We start from the raw sequence: 17865 nt of genomic DNA on the forward strand, positions 1-17865 counted from the left end.
ACACAGTTGGGGAAACCATTACATTATAGCACAGTGTTGTCAATAGAGAAATCAATATCAAACGATTACAATGTTGCGAAAGAATAGGTTCACTACTATTACAACATACTAGCAGTTTTGCCACGCGATATCTAAAATCACTACTAAGATTGTTTGCCGTGTAATTTTAATTCTAACTATAACTGGTTTTAAATAAAGGGTGCCATTCCCTGAGAAGAACAGTGAATTATAACATTTATGTTTTTATTTGACACAATAATAAACTACTTCTTTTTTAGTCTGAAAATTCTGCATCACATATTAATTCTAGTAGTATATTTATATTTTACAATGTCAAATAAACAATATAGAATAAATTGTTTTTAAAATATTTCATTTTTACAGAGTTTAGTAAGGGACTATATTTTGTGGTGGAATGTTTTCAAGAAGGAAATAAACAATTTTCATAACTCACTAGCTATAGAGTACTGTTACTTTCGCTTCCTAATTTTCGGCGCAGGACAAACTTCTAGATAGTTTGTGTATTACGATCTATTAATGATATTCTGAAAAACACATTTAAACAATATTTTGATAATTCTATCGATATATTGTGGCATATTTAGCTTATATTTCATAGAAGTTAAGAAAAAAAAATAACTCCAATTTTTTCCTAAAATTTGCTTATTTCATGCTATATCTCAAATTTTTGAGATGTGACCCCTTCTTGTTTTACTTTTAAATGAGACATTAAATATATGTCTATTTGAATGCAAAGTTTTGGTAAGAAGACAATACAATAATCTTTTTTAATTTGCGTTATAATTTGATTACTCCAAAATTTTGTAACTGTGTACTGGCCTTGAACACACCAGTAAAGCAAGAATTTAACTTTGACTTAAATTTAAATTTTACTTTTATAGTCACAACATATGTTCAACTTCATACTGTATTAAAATCATAACTGAATAATTGTTCAAACCATAAATATTTGTTTGATTTCTTCAAATTATCAATTTCTTCAAATTATCAATTTCTATGTAAAATTTTATCAAAAATTTCAGGAAAATTATCATTTCTGTATGAGGCCTTATATTTTCAAAACATGGCATGTGACATTGGTCAGAAATAAAATAAATGAACATTTTAGGTCCCCATCTTTAAATCTAAGTGGTTTTTGGATTATTGACATTACTATTATTTCAGGAGCCAACCTCCTTAAACCTAAACAAACTTTGCAGTAAGTGTAGGATATGAGAAAATGAACCACTAGCATTTGCTTTATTGACATATACTGTATTTTTACATAATTGATTTATATTATCATAGGCAATTGTTTTCTTCTATTAGCATGTTGATTTCCTCGTCAAGGTCTTCAAACTCGTTTTCCAGGGCCCGTAACTCATGCAGGAACCCACAACTCTGGCTGCTCTCGCTGGATGTAAAGTGGACACTGGGCACAAATTGACAGCCCTTATCTACAATAACATTCCAGTGAATGTACAAATAAGGAAAATGCAAAAATCATGTTCAAAAAGTTTAAAATATTTTTTCTTTCATAACTTGCAGTATGGCCACAACTAACTAACTAAAGCAAATCATTGTTTAACTAGAATGAAGTCGTTTTAAATATAAATTATCTTTTAAGCTTCACATAACGATTTATTAAATAATTAGTGAGACTGAAGATAATTTAAAGGTACTTTTTAAAGAACCTTTATATATTTACATACCTTTATAGTTTAACTTACAGTAAATTAATTGTTGTAAATAACAATCATAAATATAGATTGACTCAAATCCACCGTAAAGCAGTCTATGACTATACAGAAAAAATCAACACCACCCTAAGAGAAAGCTTACCAGGTAAGCTAGCCTGCATGAATTCTGAGGGGGTGTTGGCTTCCACAATTCCATCCGAGAGAACGCGCGGGGTAGAATCCTCGTGAAATTTGATAGTGATTCCAAGTCGTTTCTGCTCTCCTTCTATTTCTAGAAAAATATAAAACATTGTTTAATAAAATCTTATCAAATAAAAGCATTCATTTTTGGGAGTTGATTTTAACCAACTCTCCTATGCAGTTACTCAGGCAAACCGAAAGTGAAACAGTGTTTGGACCTATGCACAAATCATCATCGCTGACAAGACTTAGTTCATAAAAATAACCGATGAATTCGATATAATGTATGCTAAGCATTGTTTTTTCAAGGACACTTAGTTATAAATACCCTAAAAACAGTCAGGTGTTCAAAAGTACGAACAATTTATTATTTTGTAATCGTATGTATTCCTACGCCAGAGTTCAGTGTAGTCTTGTTCAATTAGATGCTCCGCTGTCTCCGTAAATCTTCGACAAACTCTCTCTTGCTTGTCGGAGCTGAGCGTCTGGTTGAACGAGCCTAGAGCTCAATATTGCTTGGATTTTTACTATTTTTAGAAATATTTTAATAATAGACACATAGTTTTGATGGAATAAATTCTATCTTTAAATAATACACAACATATGACTCATATAAGGTTTTCTCGAAATTCTGGTCGGAAAAAATCCGAGATTTCATATAATAAATATGTGCGTAATTCAAAACACAGATTAAATACTACTTGGCGTGCAAAATAACATATAATTGATATTTAAATGGATAACAATCGATAAAATCAACTCCCGTCAGTACTTCGGTACTTTGATTTTTGTTTATGCTTCAATACAACGCATGAAACCCATAAGTAACATTTTTTAACCTAATTATAAGCACAATGGTAGCTCTGATACAATTGTATGTTAAAGCATAGACTTTGATTGTTATTTATTTGACAAGAAAGATCCACTGAGTATATTTACTGTACATCTACCAAGTATTATTCCCTCTGTTTCTTAGGGAAACTAATAGTTAATTCATAGCTCTATAGAAACATCCAGACTGATATCTACACGCCCCGTTTATTAATTGGTCGAAATTTACAGCGGCTGAAACTAACGAGAAATTGAAATGACTGGAATTGACACGCCCTGCTTATCGACTGGTAAAAACCTACCGCGACCTAAGAAATATCACATGACTGCACGAAATAATCACGATGATGTCAGATCCTACGTCTCACAGGAGACGATTTGGCTGCTTCTTTTAGCTAATGTACATGTACTTATGTAGATTAACAGTATATAAGCGAATTTTACTTACTTTTCGCAATCAATTTATTAATTAGTTGAAAGAAAGATATTCATATAAACAATCAAATACTTTCTTTGGTGATTCATGCGGGTTATAAAGGTAGCGATCATTGCAGCAAAAATTCACATATGTACAGTAGTTGGCCATAAATGAGTTCGAAAAATGGCCGACGTTTACTTAGGTCTCGTCATCACCTGAATTTTTTTGGATCAAGTGTTTCTTCATGTAACAGCAAAGTAAAAATGACTTGAAAGACACCTATGATACTTTGCATTATATCCATGGGAGTAAAATAATCATAGAATTTTCTAGGTTTAGCGATGTACAGGCTTTGTATTGAATAAAAAGGGAGACTACTCGAAATGTAAACAACTCTTCCTAGGTCACGAAAAATTCGGGTTTCATTTTTGACCTTTGTCCTTGTGTAATCAATACTTTCTCTATGGTTTAATTATATTAATGCCTGAATTTTATGCTTGCCCAAAAGAGTGCTGATACTGTGTCCCTTTACCGTCTAATTGGACGTCGAATTCGTGTTATATTTTTTTCACAAACCATCGGCGATTTGTAAAGTGACGAACAATGACTGTTACAGAGCAGTCTAATTGTGGTTTTATTCAACACAATAGACTCTAATCTAGCAGTAAAACAAGCTTTTCGATTCTTAAAGCATGTTTTCTGTTATTTCTATGCCCGGATGGACTCTAAAAACGGTATTCAGTCATCTAGAGGTGGCCTGTTTCAACAACTTCATTTCGAATTACGATTTTATAGTTACTCCGGTCTTTAGTATCTTCAAACTTTACCTCACAATTTTTGCTGTATATTCCGATCATCTTTCCAGTTTTAGACATTTAAAACGCAACATCTGACATCTGTATGACAACTTGTTTCTGCCTCCCCATATTTTTATGTGCAGACGATATTTGTTTATCAAAGGGTAATAATCAAAAATTAACATCGGCGAAGGCAGAAAAAGTCGGAGAATCATGGGATGATTTTCAAATTCTGGTTATCGTAGAAAATAGGCTTCATTTTCTTTTTAAAATCTACCTTACAGAAAAAAAACTTTGTTACGGCAGCTATTTTGCGGACTCATTAATTGCACGCGACTGTATATATATAAACCCGCTAATTATAACGCGGGTTAAATTTTTTCTGCAATGTCGCTACCTTCATACCCCAAATGAATCACCAAAGAAAGCATTTTATTGTTTTTAAATAAAAACAAAAATAAATAGTTTATTTGCCTTCAATAAAATTCCTTATGCTCACCATCCTGAAGTTGGAAAATTTTGTCAGAATTCTGGTGAAGTTCTTGGAGCATATGATCCAAATCCACATATTTTTCTTCAGGCAACACTGAAACAAGAAACAAAATTAAGAACATTTTTGATGCAACATATTAAAAAATACAAAATACTTAAATATGTATTCTTATCAAAATTTATGTCATTATAATTCTAAAGATCAAGCAAACAATACTTAACTAATTTACAAATATTTCAAAATAAATTTACCACTGGTAAAAACATTCAGTTACTTTTTCTGTTTATAAAGGCATGTCAAGCACATTGGTTATGAATCTCTGACTGTCAATTTAAACCAACGTATTTTTTTAGCTGATTTATCAGAGATTGTGGTCGATTCTCGTAATTTTAGACTTACTGCCTTGACCAAATTCAAACAGAACTGTTTATAAATACATGTACGTTTGTTTAATAATTTCACCACTTTAGTAATATCCATTTTTATGTACTTTCCACTCTAAACTACTACACTGTTATACTTGGTAAGAACCTAGTTAGTTGTTAGAACTTGTGTTCGAACCATTTGTATATATGTTTCTGCAATAAGATATGTTTAAACCAAGCACATTGGTACATGCACTGTACATAGATTTATTGATGGAGGTAAAGGTCTTCAGCTAGATTCTGGCAGAAAAAATCCTTACATTAATTTTGTTCTTTTTTATGTTTTTGAACTAAGTTCATCAATTACCTTGGAACTATAATTGCATGATCGATGCAACTGCGCTTACACTTTGTAACAGTAATTGAAAAATGTCTAAGTCATTTTAGTTTTAGAAATAACTACATAGTGCATTCTACAATAAACTCTAATTACACTGTAAACACAAGAGTTTCCAGTTGTATTAGAGAGCGTTCTGAATATACAATGCAACCATGATACTATCAATACATGAACACTGTATGTATGATAAGCTTACTTGTATGAAGGCAGTCTCTAGAATTGTGTTCTTCTGATACCCTGTCAGTTTTGATCTTTTTACTGGAGAGGTCAGGGTCTGCTTTAACAGGACTTCCACTTTTCTTTCCTCTTACTTTCAGGCATTTGATGATCTCCTGGTAGTTCTTTCCTTGGATATACAGCTCGTAAGGATAAACATTCCTGCAATATTTTTACAGCTCAAAAGGGTAAACATTTTTTACAATCAAGACAATAATATAAATTAATGGTTGAAAAAAAAAACCCTTGGAGTTTAGATGTATTAAGCTTATTTTCATACCAAAAACATTTCTCTAACTAAAGAAAATGATATAACGAATAACACTTAGGTTCTGAAAGTTACTTATGATAGCAAAAAACTTGCCCTGGGACTTTTTTTATGCTTAAACCCTTGGCCATGTGGTTTTTGTTATAAAACACTTTTATGCAGCCATTTATTCAATAACATAAAACACTTAAGCTTAAATGAGCATTTCAATGCCAGGAATTATATCAATGTACAAGTGTGATAAGGACCCTTTGGTGATTTTTAATGTCAGTTTTATTTTTCTTAGCAATAAAAAATAATAGTATCCTTGATTATATAGTCTAACAATTTGATACATTAAGCTGCAGAATTGAAGAATTAAGTATATATTCCATAACTTCTGAGCCTTGGAATTACTTTGGATAAACAAAATGACACTGTAATTTTTAATGGTAACGTGACTGTTTTCCTAACTTATGATAGGACATTTCCATGTTAAAACTTACTCACGATTAAACACTTTAGCCCTATGACTTACTTCTGATGGGACACTTTGGCTCTGTAAAACTTACTCAAGATTAAACACTTTCGCCCTATGACTCACTTTTGATAGGACACTTTGGTCCTGTAACTTATTACAATAGAACACTATGGCCCTGTGACTTACTTATGATAGCACACTGTTGTCTTAAAACCTATTTATAGTTAAACAAGTTGGCCCTGTGACTTACTTATGATAAAACACTAAGGCCCTTTGACTTACTAATAACAAGAGGCCCATGGGCCACATCGCTCACCTGAGGAACAATAGGTATGATAAAATCAGCTTAATGGAGTCATAATACAAACAATCTGGACAATGTACAATAATACATGTAGATCCTGTATAAATAAAATCCATTTTCCCCCCTGGATATTCTTATGCTTACATTCATTAGTCCCTTTTCTAACAGGATGATTTTATAGTCATATCACATGTTGAGTATTGCAGTCCTCAAAAAGATCCCTTACAATTGCTTATATATGGGATATTAAGCTACATCAAACTCTGAACCTTCTTGTGAGGCCAAAGAATTGTCCTGGAGCCAAAGTCTTAACAATTATAAAGAATCATCTGGCTGATTAGTTTCTGAGAAGAAGATTTTAAAAGATTTACTCTATATATCCCTATGTAAAACTTTAACACCCCCCCCCCACCCCCAATGTGGGCTCATCATACCCCCAGGGATCATGTTTTCACAACTTTGAATCTACACTACCTGAGGATACTTTCACACAAGTTTCAGCTTTCCTGGCTGATTAGTTTCTGAAAAGAAGGTTTTAAATATTTACGCTATATATTGCAATGTAAAACTTCGACCCCCCCATTGTGCCCCACCCTACCCCCAGGGATCATGATTTTCACAACTTTGAATCTGCATTACCTGAGGATGCTTCCAAATAAGTTTCAGCTTTCCTGTCTCATTAGTTTCTGAGAAGAAGATTTTAAAGATTTACTCTATGTATATAATTTCCTTTGTAAAACTTACGACCCCCCATTGTGGCCCCACCCTACCCCTGGGGGTCATGATTTTCACAACTTTGAATCTAAACTACCTGAGGATGCTTCCACACAAGTTTCAGCTTTCCTCCCTGATTAGTTTCTGAGAAGAAGATTTTTAAAGATTTACTCTATATATTCCTATGTAAAACTTCGACCACCCCATTGTGGCCCCACCCTACCCCCGGGGGTCATGATTTTCAATCTTTGAATCTACCCTACCTGAGGATGCTTCCACACTAGTTTCAGCTTTCCTAGCTGATAAGTTTCTGAGAAGAAGATTTTTAAAGATTTACTCTATATATTCCTATGTAAAACTTCGACCCCCATTGTGGCCCCACCCTACCCCCGGGGGTCATGATTTTCACAACTTTGAATCTACCCTACCTGAGGATGCTTCCACACAAGTTTCAGCTTTCCTGGCTGATTAGTTTCTGAGAAGAAGATTTTAAAGATTTACTCTATGTATATAATTTCCTTTGTAAAACTTACGACCCCCCATTGTGGCCCCACCCTACCCCTGGGGGTCATGATTTTCACAACTTTGAATCTAAACTACCTGAGGATGCTTCCACACAAGTTTCAGCTTTCCTCCCTGATTAGTTTCTGAGAAGAAGATTTTTAAAGATTTACTCTATATATTCCTATGTAAAACTTCGACCACCCCATTGTGGCCCCACCCTACCCCCGGGGGTCATGATTTTCAATCTTTGAATCTACCCTACCTGAGGATGCTTCCACACTAGTTTCAGCTTTCCTAGCTGATAAGTTTCTGAGAAGAAGATTTTTAAAGATTTACTCTATATATTCCTATATAATACTTTGACCCCCCCCCCCCCCATTGTGGCCCCACCCTACCCCCTGGGATCATGAATTTCACAATTTTGAATCTACACTACCTGAGGATGCTTCCACACAAGTTTCAGCTTTCCTCGCTGATTAGTTTCTGTGAAGTTTTTTAAAGATTTACTCTATATATTCCTATGTAAAACTTCGACCACCCCATTGTGGCCCCACCCTACCCCCGGGGGTCATGATTTTCACAACTTTGAATCTACCCTACCTGAGGATGCTTCCACACAAGTTTCAGCTTTCCTGGCTGATTAGTTTCTGAGAAGAAGATTTTTAAAGATTTACTCTATATATTCCTATGTAAAACTTTGACCACCCCATTGTGGCCCCACCCTACCCCTGGGGGTCATGATTTTCACAACTTTGAATCTACCCTACCTGAGGATGCTTCCACACTAGTTTCAGCTTTCCTAGCTGATTAGTTTCTGAGAAGAAGATTTTTAAAGATTTACTCTATATATTCCTATGTAAAACTTCGACCCCCATTGTGGCCCCACCCTACCCCTGGGGGTCATGATTTTCACAACTTTGAATCTACCCTACCTAAGGATGCTGCCACACAAGTTTCAGCTTTCCTGGCTGATTAGTTTCTGAGAAGAAGATTTTAAAAGATTTACTCTATATATTCCTATATAAAACTTTGACCCCCCCCCCCCCATTGTGGCCCCACCCTACCCCCTGGGATCATGAATTTCACAATTTTGAATCTACACTACCTGAGGATGCTTCCACACAAGTTTCAGTTTTCCTCGCTGATTAGTTTCTGTGAAGTTTTTTTAAAGATTTACTCTATATATTCCTATGTAAAACTTCGACCACCCCATTGTGGCCCCACCCTACCCCCGGGGGTCATGATTTTCACAACTTTGAATCTACCCTACCTGAGGATGCTTCCACACAAGTTTCAGCTTTCCTGGCTGATTAGTTTCTGAGAAGAAGATTTTAAAAGATTTACTCTATATATTCCTATATAATACTTTGACCCCCCCCCCCCATTGTGGCCCCACCCTACCCCCTGGGATCATGAATTTCACAATTTTGAATCTACACTACCTGAGGATGCTTCCACACAAGTTTCAGCTTTCCTCGCTGATTAGTTTCTGTGAAGTTTTTTAAAGTTTTACTCTATATATTCCTATGTAAAACTTCGACCACCCCATTGTGGCCCCACCCTACCCCCGGGGATCATGATTTTCACAACTTTGAATCTACCCTACCTGAGGATGCTTCCACACAAGTTTCAGCTTTCCTGGCTGATTAGTTTCTGAGAAGAAGATTTTTAAAGATTTACTCTATATATTCCTATGTAAAACTTTGACCACCCCATTGTGGCCCCACCCTACCCCGGGGGGTCATGATTTTCACAACTTTGAATCTACCCTACCTGAGGATGCTTCCACACAAGTTTCAACTTTCCTGGCTTTCTGGTTCTTGAGAAGAAGATTTTTGAAAATTTCTCAAAATTTTTCATTAATTTCTAATTATTTCCCCTTGAAAACGAGTGTGTACCTTAATTTTCACAACTTTGAATCCCCCTTGCCTAAGGATGATTTGTGCCAAGTTTGGTTGAAATTGGCCTAGTAGTTCTTGAGAAGATGTTGAAAATGTGAAAAGTTTACGGACAGACGGACAGACAGACAGACGGACGACAGACAAAATGTGATCAGAATAGCTCACTTGAGCTTTCAGCTCAGGTGAGCTAAAAAAACAACAAAAAATTGACCCAGTGACTTACTTGTAACAAAACACTATATGGCCCTGTAACTTACTTAAGAAAGGATACTTTGGCCCTGTAACTTACTTATGATAGGATAATTTGGCCCTGTAACTTACTTATGATAGGATAATTTGGCCCTGTAACTTACTTATGATAGGATAATTTGGCCTTGTGAATTACTAATGATAGGACATTTTGACCCCATGACTTACTTTTGATAAAAAAAAAAAGCTTAGATCTGTGACCTCTTTATAATAAGATACTTTGACCCTGCAACTTACTTATGAGTTATGAAAGAATATTGTACATAGCTCTGTGACCTACTTACTTTTATATGACAGAATAAAATGGCCCTGCACCTTAATAATGATAGGATACTTTGCTTAGTAACTTACTCATGAAAGAACACTTAATGCCTCTGTGATATACTCATGATTGAACATTATTACCCATGATTTATAGATCATTTTGGCCCTGTCACTTTATCATAAATGATTACAGGGCACTTTGGCCCTGTGACTTACTTTTGAAAGGACATTTTGGCTCTGTTACTTAAAAATGATAAGATATTATTGCCTTTTTATTCAATTATGATAGGACACTTTGGATCTGCAACATAAAAATAAAATGACTTGCACTTTGGCTCTGTAACTTAATAATTGTGAAACAAGTTGTCCCTGAGATTAACTTATTGTTGATTACACTTATGATTATACACTTTTGCCCTTCGACTTACTTATGATAAAACACTTTGGCCCTATGTCCACATTGCCCCTGAGCTGCACTGTCTGTAATTTCTCTGTATACTGACGACCATTGCATGGTTTCACAAACCTTTCAAAGACAAAATACACTCAGTCATTAACTACTATTTTAATACAGCATTTTGCTACCTTGGCCATGAAAGTAAATTAGTCAATTTTTATGCATTTTTTATGATTTTATTTTGAGTCTTACCATCTTGCATGCATTTATACAGTACACATAAAAAGAACAATTATAACAAACATTTATGTAAATTAAAAAAAACAACAAGTGGATATCAGTCAAGTAAGAACATAAAAGACATAGATTTATGAAAGTCAACAAATGCCCCAATATAAATCAATTTCATAATCTGATGTAAATACTTAATAAAGGTTAAATGTTTGTTTAAGCTTTTTACTTAAAAAACTTAAAATTGCAAGAAGTCATGAAACCTTAACCACCCTTCTGGTAATGTTTGTACAAATTTTCCAAAATTTGCAATTTTATCAAGTGTGGGTTAAATGTTTAAAGGGGCATGGTCACAATTTTGGTCAAAAATTATTTTTTCGATTTTAATGTTTACAATGCTTCAGTAAGGCATTTTTAATAAGCAACCAAAATTTGATTGTCATTTGTTGAGTTATAAGCGAGTTACAGAGCTTACAATTCTTCACTATGTAAACAAAGCTTTTGTTTACATTTTGAATGTTGAAGTGAAAATTCCAGTTTTAGACCTCAAATAAATATGTTAATCGTTAGGAACTGTTTATTTATTCTTAAAATGGATAAAAGATAAACAAATTAGCTTGAAAAAGATTTTTTACTTGTATATTGAACCTATGTAAACAAAAAACAGGGCATGAGCCTTGTTTACATGACGAAGAATTTTGAGCCCTGTATCTTGCTTAAAACTCATCGACTGGCACCCAAATTTCATTTGATCATTAGAAATGCATTCCTAAAGCATTGTAAATAATAAAAACAGAAAAATAAAATTTGACCAAAATCGTGACCATGCCCCTTTAATATATATTTATTAGAGCTTACCTTCTGATAGCCCCCTCTCTCAAACACAGCCATGAACAGCTGGAATAGTCCGACCTTGGTGTGGTGCCAGGTCGTCTTTGTCTGAACTCGGAGGCCATTCCTTAACATAAACCTATGGAGGTCATGGTCAAATGCTTGCTCATTCCTTTTGTATTGCTGTAATTTCAGTAAAGCTGCATGGTTCATAATAATAAATGTTTTATGCAATTGAAACACATTATTCTGACCCAATAGAAGCATGTTTCATAAAATGCATGCTTGTCCGATAAACTTTCAATGTATGCAACAACAATCATCTGCGTGCATGCAAAGAAAAAATAGAGACGATATAAAAATGAAAAGTAACTAAACTCAAATTTAAACACCCAATGAACAGGCATTATTTTCAAAGAACATAAATTCATTAATTATACAATAATTCTGACCAGAAAGCAAGTGTTGTGTATAATTATACAAGCATATACCATGACAAATCTATATCTTTTTCCAACATACCTGTACATTGATGGCAAATCTTTCCTCTTGACTTCTATTCAGTAGGGAATTATTCATTTCTAGGTCCTCAAATCTAAACATGTCTAAATCAAAGACATCATCTCTTGTTGCATCTTATTGCTCAACAGGTACAACAATTTGCTCATGCTTTAATGACTTAATAAATGCATTATATTGCTTATAAACATATGATGTTTGACTTCTTTAGCAAAATCTGGTATGTCAAAAATTGGACTGAAGCATATATAAATATAAAAATCGAAATTCAGGAATAACCAAAATAAATAAAATTTCTGAAAAATTGTACACTTTAAAAATTAAATATGAATACTTGTTACGGATCATCAAGCCAACGCTTACCTATATTCTTCTCATCAGTATCACTGCAAGTCATGGTCAATGCAGTATCCTCATACATGGACTGATTTGCAGAACTTGAGTTTGGTACTCTTTCCTCCACAGACAAGTTGCTTCTCTTTGTTGAATACTTTGTTCTACTTTCATGGTTTTCCTCTGATCTCCTCTTACCCTCTCTTTTTATAAAGGAGGTTGTTTTACATTTTACAGTTCTCTCTATGGAGTTCTTCATTCCCCTATCATTTTTTCTATCAGCTGTGGACTGGCTGCTTCTTTTACGGCCCCTCTTGGCACCTTGAGTCTTCTTACACTTACACTCGCTCTCTCTGGTCATGTTGCTTGATCTTCCATTCTCTTCTGTAGAATTAAAAATTCTCTTCTTATGGACTTAATACACTGTCAAACATAGTAATTAACATAAACAGATGGACAATTTCTTTCTTCCATTTATACATGTAAGAAATTATTACAGTCATTAGCTTTAAAGACAGATGTGAAATCAACAATATCCCGAAGAGTCAAGAACTTAGTATAATGACAAGCATATAAGGTAATACATGTATTTACTCAATTCACTATCCAGAAAATTAATTTTAATAGACTTATTAGGTTTGATTGTGAGTGTAAAAGGTTGTGATAGGCACAGTATACATTCATGTTCTACTAGCTAGCACTACCTAGCAAGTTAACCCTTAAGTTTGGTTGGTCAGTCGGTAGAGCAGTGGTTTTTTGAACTAAAAGGTCTCAAGTTCTGACTTACTTGTGCTCATTCCTACTATTTCTCCTATTCTATTACATAGGTAATGACCTGACGACAGAAGGGGCTTTGATATTTTACCTTTGGTCTCTAGGTCCCTGAGCTGCCTAAAGTTGCTTTCCCTGAACTGACATGCCGCTTCAAGTCTCTCCTCTACAGTCAGAGGAATCAGAAGGTCTGCCTCTCTGATGGCCTCGGTCACAGTGTATCTCTTGTACACCTCCAGTCTCTGGGATTTTGTCTGCAGTGAAAGTTTCTTTTTCTTCTTCCACTTCCTGGATGTACTCTGCATTAAAAAATATATTGAATCTGTTTTCAAGGGGGAGATAAAAAAAATCTGAAAAAGATTGCAGTCTCCTTACCTACTCGCTGTGCAAAATTATGACAAGAGGGGAGAAAAATCATGATCCCAAACTGGATTTGAAAAATATGTTACAGTTATGACATTCACCTTTGAACTATAAACTTGATTAATTTTTGTTTCTGTTCCCTCACAGTTGCCAACTTGTTATCTAAGAGGTTCTTAAGATTTTACATCCTGATTTTCTCTCCCTCCCTCTTTCCTAATTTCCGTCTTTTCTCTCTCTAAGATAGCCTTTACTCACTTATAACCCTCTCTCTTTCTCTCTTTGACTCACTAGCCCCCCCCCCCCCCCCCTCTCTCACTCTCTCTGTATCCACACACTTAAACCCCCTTCTCTATCTATCTCTCACTAGCCCCCTCTATCTCTCTCTCTGTCTCACTAGTGTCTCTCTCTCTTTCTCTCATTAGCTCCCCCTTTTCTCTCTCTCACTGGCAACTCTCTCTGACTCAATAGCCCCCCTCTCTCCCTTTATCTCTCTCTCTGACCTTGACTGGCTTGTTCTTCTGTTCATCCTGACATGTGTCCTCTCTGTGTCCATACAGAGTGACCCTCATGGCGGGGATCCAGGCGTGACAATGATTCTTCCCCAGATATTCCACATGGTACCTGTATGGGTCACCATCTCTGTCCACCTCGTAGTGGTAATGGTACTGAGGGTCAACTGTCACCAAGGCAGGCCATCTAGGAGGTCAAACAGGTTTGTTATATGTTTATTAATTCAAAAGAATGACCTATGTCATACATGTATACTGTATACATACACATCCAGGAATTTAACCTAGTATATGTTATATGGTATATTTGATAAGATAACACCTGGAACACCTACATCACTATGCATGTAAAGACATAAAATGACACTTGGAATCCTTCTCTATATCACACCTATATAACCTCCTTTATTCAAGGTGAAACAATTAATTCTTACAGACTGGTTAAATATTGACCAAATATGTACCTGCAATATCCTGTTGACTGGGCCCATACCAGGGATCCAACAGGAAGGCAGGACATGACGTACTTGAATCCCAGCTTCCTGGCTAGACGGTCATAGGCTGTGTAGTCCTCCTCCACGGCATCACAGCTACAAAAAAAATCAGTAATCAAAGTACCGAAAGTATTGACAACTTCTAAGTTTAAGGTTCCTAGCTCCAAACACCTGGGAAAAGTTCTGCATACAAACCCCATTAACTTCTAAATTACTTAAAGATATTATGGATTTCTAGCATGTGTTTGACTTGAAAACGACAGGAAAAAATTCAATTTTTGGGGAAAAACAATTTTTTTAATTTTAACACTATTCATGAAACTAAATGTCCCTGCATGCAGCATTCGAACTTGGGACCTGCAGATCGGTAGATTGAAGATACACCCATTGCGCCACAGAGATAGGACAAAAAATTTTGGCAATATAAACTGTTTCACAATATGTTCAAATCGCCATGTTAATTGTGACATATTGTCATAAAAAGTAGAAATTATTGGGTGTTGTGGATCCTTAACATGAAGTGAAAAAAAGTCAAGTCTCTGTTAGGATTAGAATACAGGGCCAATGAGGTACAATGTTAGTACGTCTCTAACCACATTGACTATTGACACGTCACCTATCAACCTCAATTACTAACCTGGCCTTAGATCAATTCTGACTACGTACCTTTTTTCACCAGTGCACTGTGACGTACAGACACCCAGGTGACACCGGATTCTTGGGGGCACGGGTGTCCCCCGGGATCCCCAGTCCCAAAAGGGGCATGTACATCATTATATATATATTACCGGCAATCTTATTTGTTGTTAATATATTAGCAGTGTGAAAATACACTAGCGAGAAATGGTACATGGCCAGAGTTAGTCTTAGACAAGTATATATCGTTTACCATACTGTTAAATATATTGAGACATGCAGTGGTTACCTGTTGTATTCAGGGTCAGAGTTCATGTAACAGAACCAATCAACGTCATCATAGTGGTCCCCCTCATTGGCTGGGATCTTCCTCCATTTCTGACAGTTGACATTGTCACACTGTATCCATGTGAAATTCTCAACCTGCAACAGATGTAATTGAGATTAAGGGTACATGTATATAAGTTTTGGTTTGTTGTCTGACTCAATAAAAATGATCGATAGATATAAATTTACTCCTTATAAAAATGTTGTGCTTTGAAGACCAAAGACAGTATATAATTTTCAGCATGACGTTTCCTTGAAAATTATCAATGAAGATTTTAAATGGTCAGTAAGTTTTGAAAGTTTTCTTATATAGTCACTGTGATTTATTCTTATGGAAGGTACATTATGATAATTCAAAGGTTTTTACTTTTTTTTGGAGGTCCAAAAATATATACTGGACACATGGGCTGCATGTTAGAAAAATATTGCTTTAGTGTTAAATTACATTACATGTTAGAGTCCATTCCTGTCACTATAATGTTATATCTGTATATATAAAATGGGTCAATTAGGAGTTAGTGATAGTCAAGGCTGTATGCAAAATAACTGTAAACTAACTATTATTTGCAATGGCTTTATTCGGCAATATAATTGAGATCAACAGGTTTGCGGCAACTTATTTTCCTGACCAAGCCTTATATCCACATCTGTTTAATTTATTTTGAAACAGGATGGGAAAAATAATGATGGAACAGACCGGGATTCAAACCTGGGCGGCCTGACTGTCACATTCCTCCCCCTTAAATGATGTTCGCCCTCAAAAATCACCCCTATAGGCTTTTTCTCTTACAGGAGTAATAATAACCTGTCAGTTTCAGAGGTTGGTCACAGGTGACCACTGTAATGGCCGGGATGCAAGAATTAAAGACGGATCAGACCGGATTCGAACTCACGCCCCTTGCATCTCTAGTCAGGTGCTCTACCAACTGAGCTATCTGGCCCCAGATATTCAAACCGGTCTGACCATCGCAATTTAATACAACGTGGCGCGAAGTATTAGTGACAATGAGGCTCTTGCAAATCTCGCAAAAAAAAAAATTTTCACGCAAATTAAAGTTAGATAAAAGTACATGTATATGGGCTATGTGCAGCCAAGTTCTAAGAGCTCCGTAAAGAGCTATAAGTTAATAATATCTCAAGATATTTATGTTGCACATTTGGATGATATTTAATAAAAATACACATACCTGTGAAAGACGTGCAATTGAAATTAATGAAAGGGAAATTTTCCAAGATTATAATATGAGTTAACTTCATTCCCAGAGTATCATTTTTTCCCGGTAAAAATTCTAAGGAACGAAAACAGATCTCTTACGGAGATTTAATACGGGAAATGTTGACATCTTTTTTCCATTCAAATAAGTCACTCAGAATACCTTGCACAATTCTTCAACATTATCATCTAAGCTAATTAATTATGGCTAATGCAATGCAATAGATTTTCTATTTTTAGCCGTGTATTGAAACCTGACAAGCAAGAGGGGGCGTTTCAAAAGGGAGATCTTGGGATTTTTTCATACTATTGAATGCATGAGCATCGTCTGAATCAAGAGGTGTTTATATATATGGAATAATTTAAGAAAATATGCTGCAAAAATATCTTGGGACAGCCTATAGATTCTTATCAAGGTGACCCGTCAGTTTCAATTCTTGATCGATCCAGATATATTTTCATCGTAATAATATAAAATAACCTATTCCATCTTTTGTACTGTATTAAAAAAGAACAAACATTTATATATGCCATGTTAAAATATAAAGCACCCTTTTGAAATTTGATATTGCTTTACAAAAATATTTATTGAAAATTTGTCACAAGTTTGTAAATTATCAAATTGTAAATTAAAGTGATTTGTAAGGCTGTCACAATTGCTTCGAAATTCTTTTTTGCTTCATAACCTTTTTTCATATTGATCACTCTTACTTTCCAACATAAAACCATAACTATCGGGGCTTGTGCAAAAAAAATATCATCGTTGAAAATGTGGGTACCTCAGAGGAAAAATTTCGGAAGTATCCACTTTTTTAACGATGTATTTTTTCTCTTCACAAGCCCTTATGATAAAACTACTGTATAAAAGAGAGAAACCTGTTGTTTTTGTTCCGTCAGAGATGGACTTGAAAATGCTTCCGTTTTCACAGAAGAAGACGAGCTGAACAGAGAATCCTGGCTATTCATCCTCAAGAACTGAGAAATAAGTATATTTAGAGCATAATTAAACGAAAATAACAGAGTTGTTGCTTGAATTACCAAACGAAAGGAAAAGTCATAGCAGACGCCCTTTCACTTTGTATAGCCTCTAAATTTCGATCAAGCGCAATAAAACAACAATTTACTAAAAATACAGATCAAGTCGCAAAATGATAATTAAATGTGAATTACAAATTAT

At 35.0% G+C, this 17865-nt stretch overlaps 1 protein-coding gene across 1 annotated transcript; it reads right to left on the reverse strand.

Annotated features, from left to right (window-relative positions):
• Positions 1-1245: 1245 nt before the first annotated feature.
• LOC105335639 (uncharacterized) lies at positions 1246-17774 on the reverse strand. Its single transcript, XM_066072774.1, has 13 exons — positions 17565-17774; positions 15438-15571; positions 14483-14608; positions 14010-14205; positions 13241-13445; positions 12406-12759; positions 12046-12128; positions 11551-11706; positions 10493-10590; positions 5381-5562; positions 4426-4512; positions 1843-1971; positions 1246-1457 (listed from the first exon to the last, which is right to left on the reverse strand). The coding sequence occupies exons 1-13, from the start codon at positions 17652-17654 to the stop codon at positions 1303-1305; spliced, it is 1995 nt and encodes a 664-aa protein (XP_065928846.1). The 5' UTR covers positions 17655-17774; the 3' UTR covers positions 1246-1302.
• Positions 17775-17865: the final 91 nt, after the last annotated feature.

This window comes from Magallana gigas, chromosome 10, assembly GCF_963853765.1.
Source record: "Magallana gigas chromosome 10, xbMagGiga1.1, whole genome shotgun sequence".
Taxonomy (NCBI): Eukaryota; Metazoa; Mollusca; class Bivalvia; order Ostreida; family Ostreidae; genus Magallana; species Magallana gigas.

Bases quoted from the DNA above. Each gene is read 5' to 3' on its own strand.
- LOC105335639 (XM_066072774.1), bottom strand. From the start codon at position 17,654: ATGAATAGCCAGGATTCTCTGTTCAGCTCGTCTTCTTCTGTGAAAACG. The intron at 14,206-14,482 runs GTACATATTTGG...TTGACCTCCTAG, and splicing joins CAGTCAACAGGATATTGCAG to ATGGCCTGCCTTGGTGACAG. The intron at 10,591-11,550 runs GTAAGCTCTAAT...TGTCTTTGAAAG, and splicing joins AGAGAGGGGGCTATCAGAAG to GTTTGTGAAACCATGCAATG.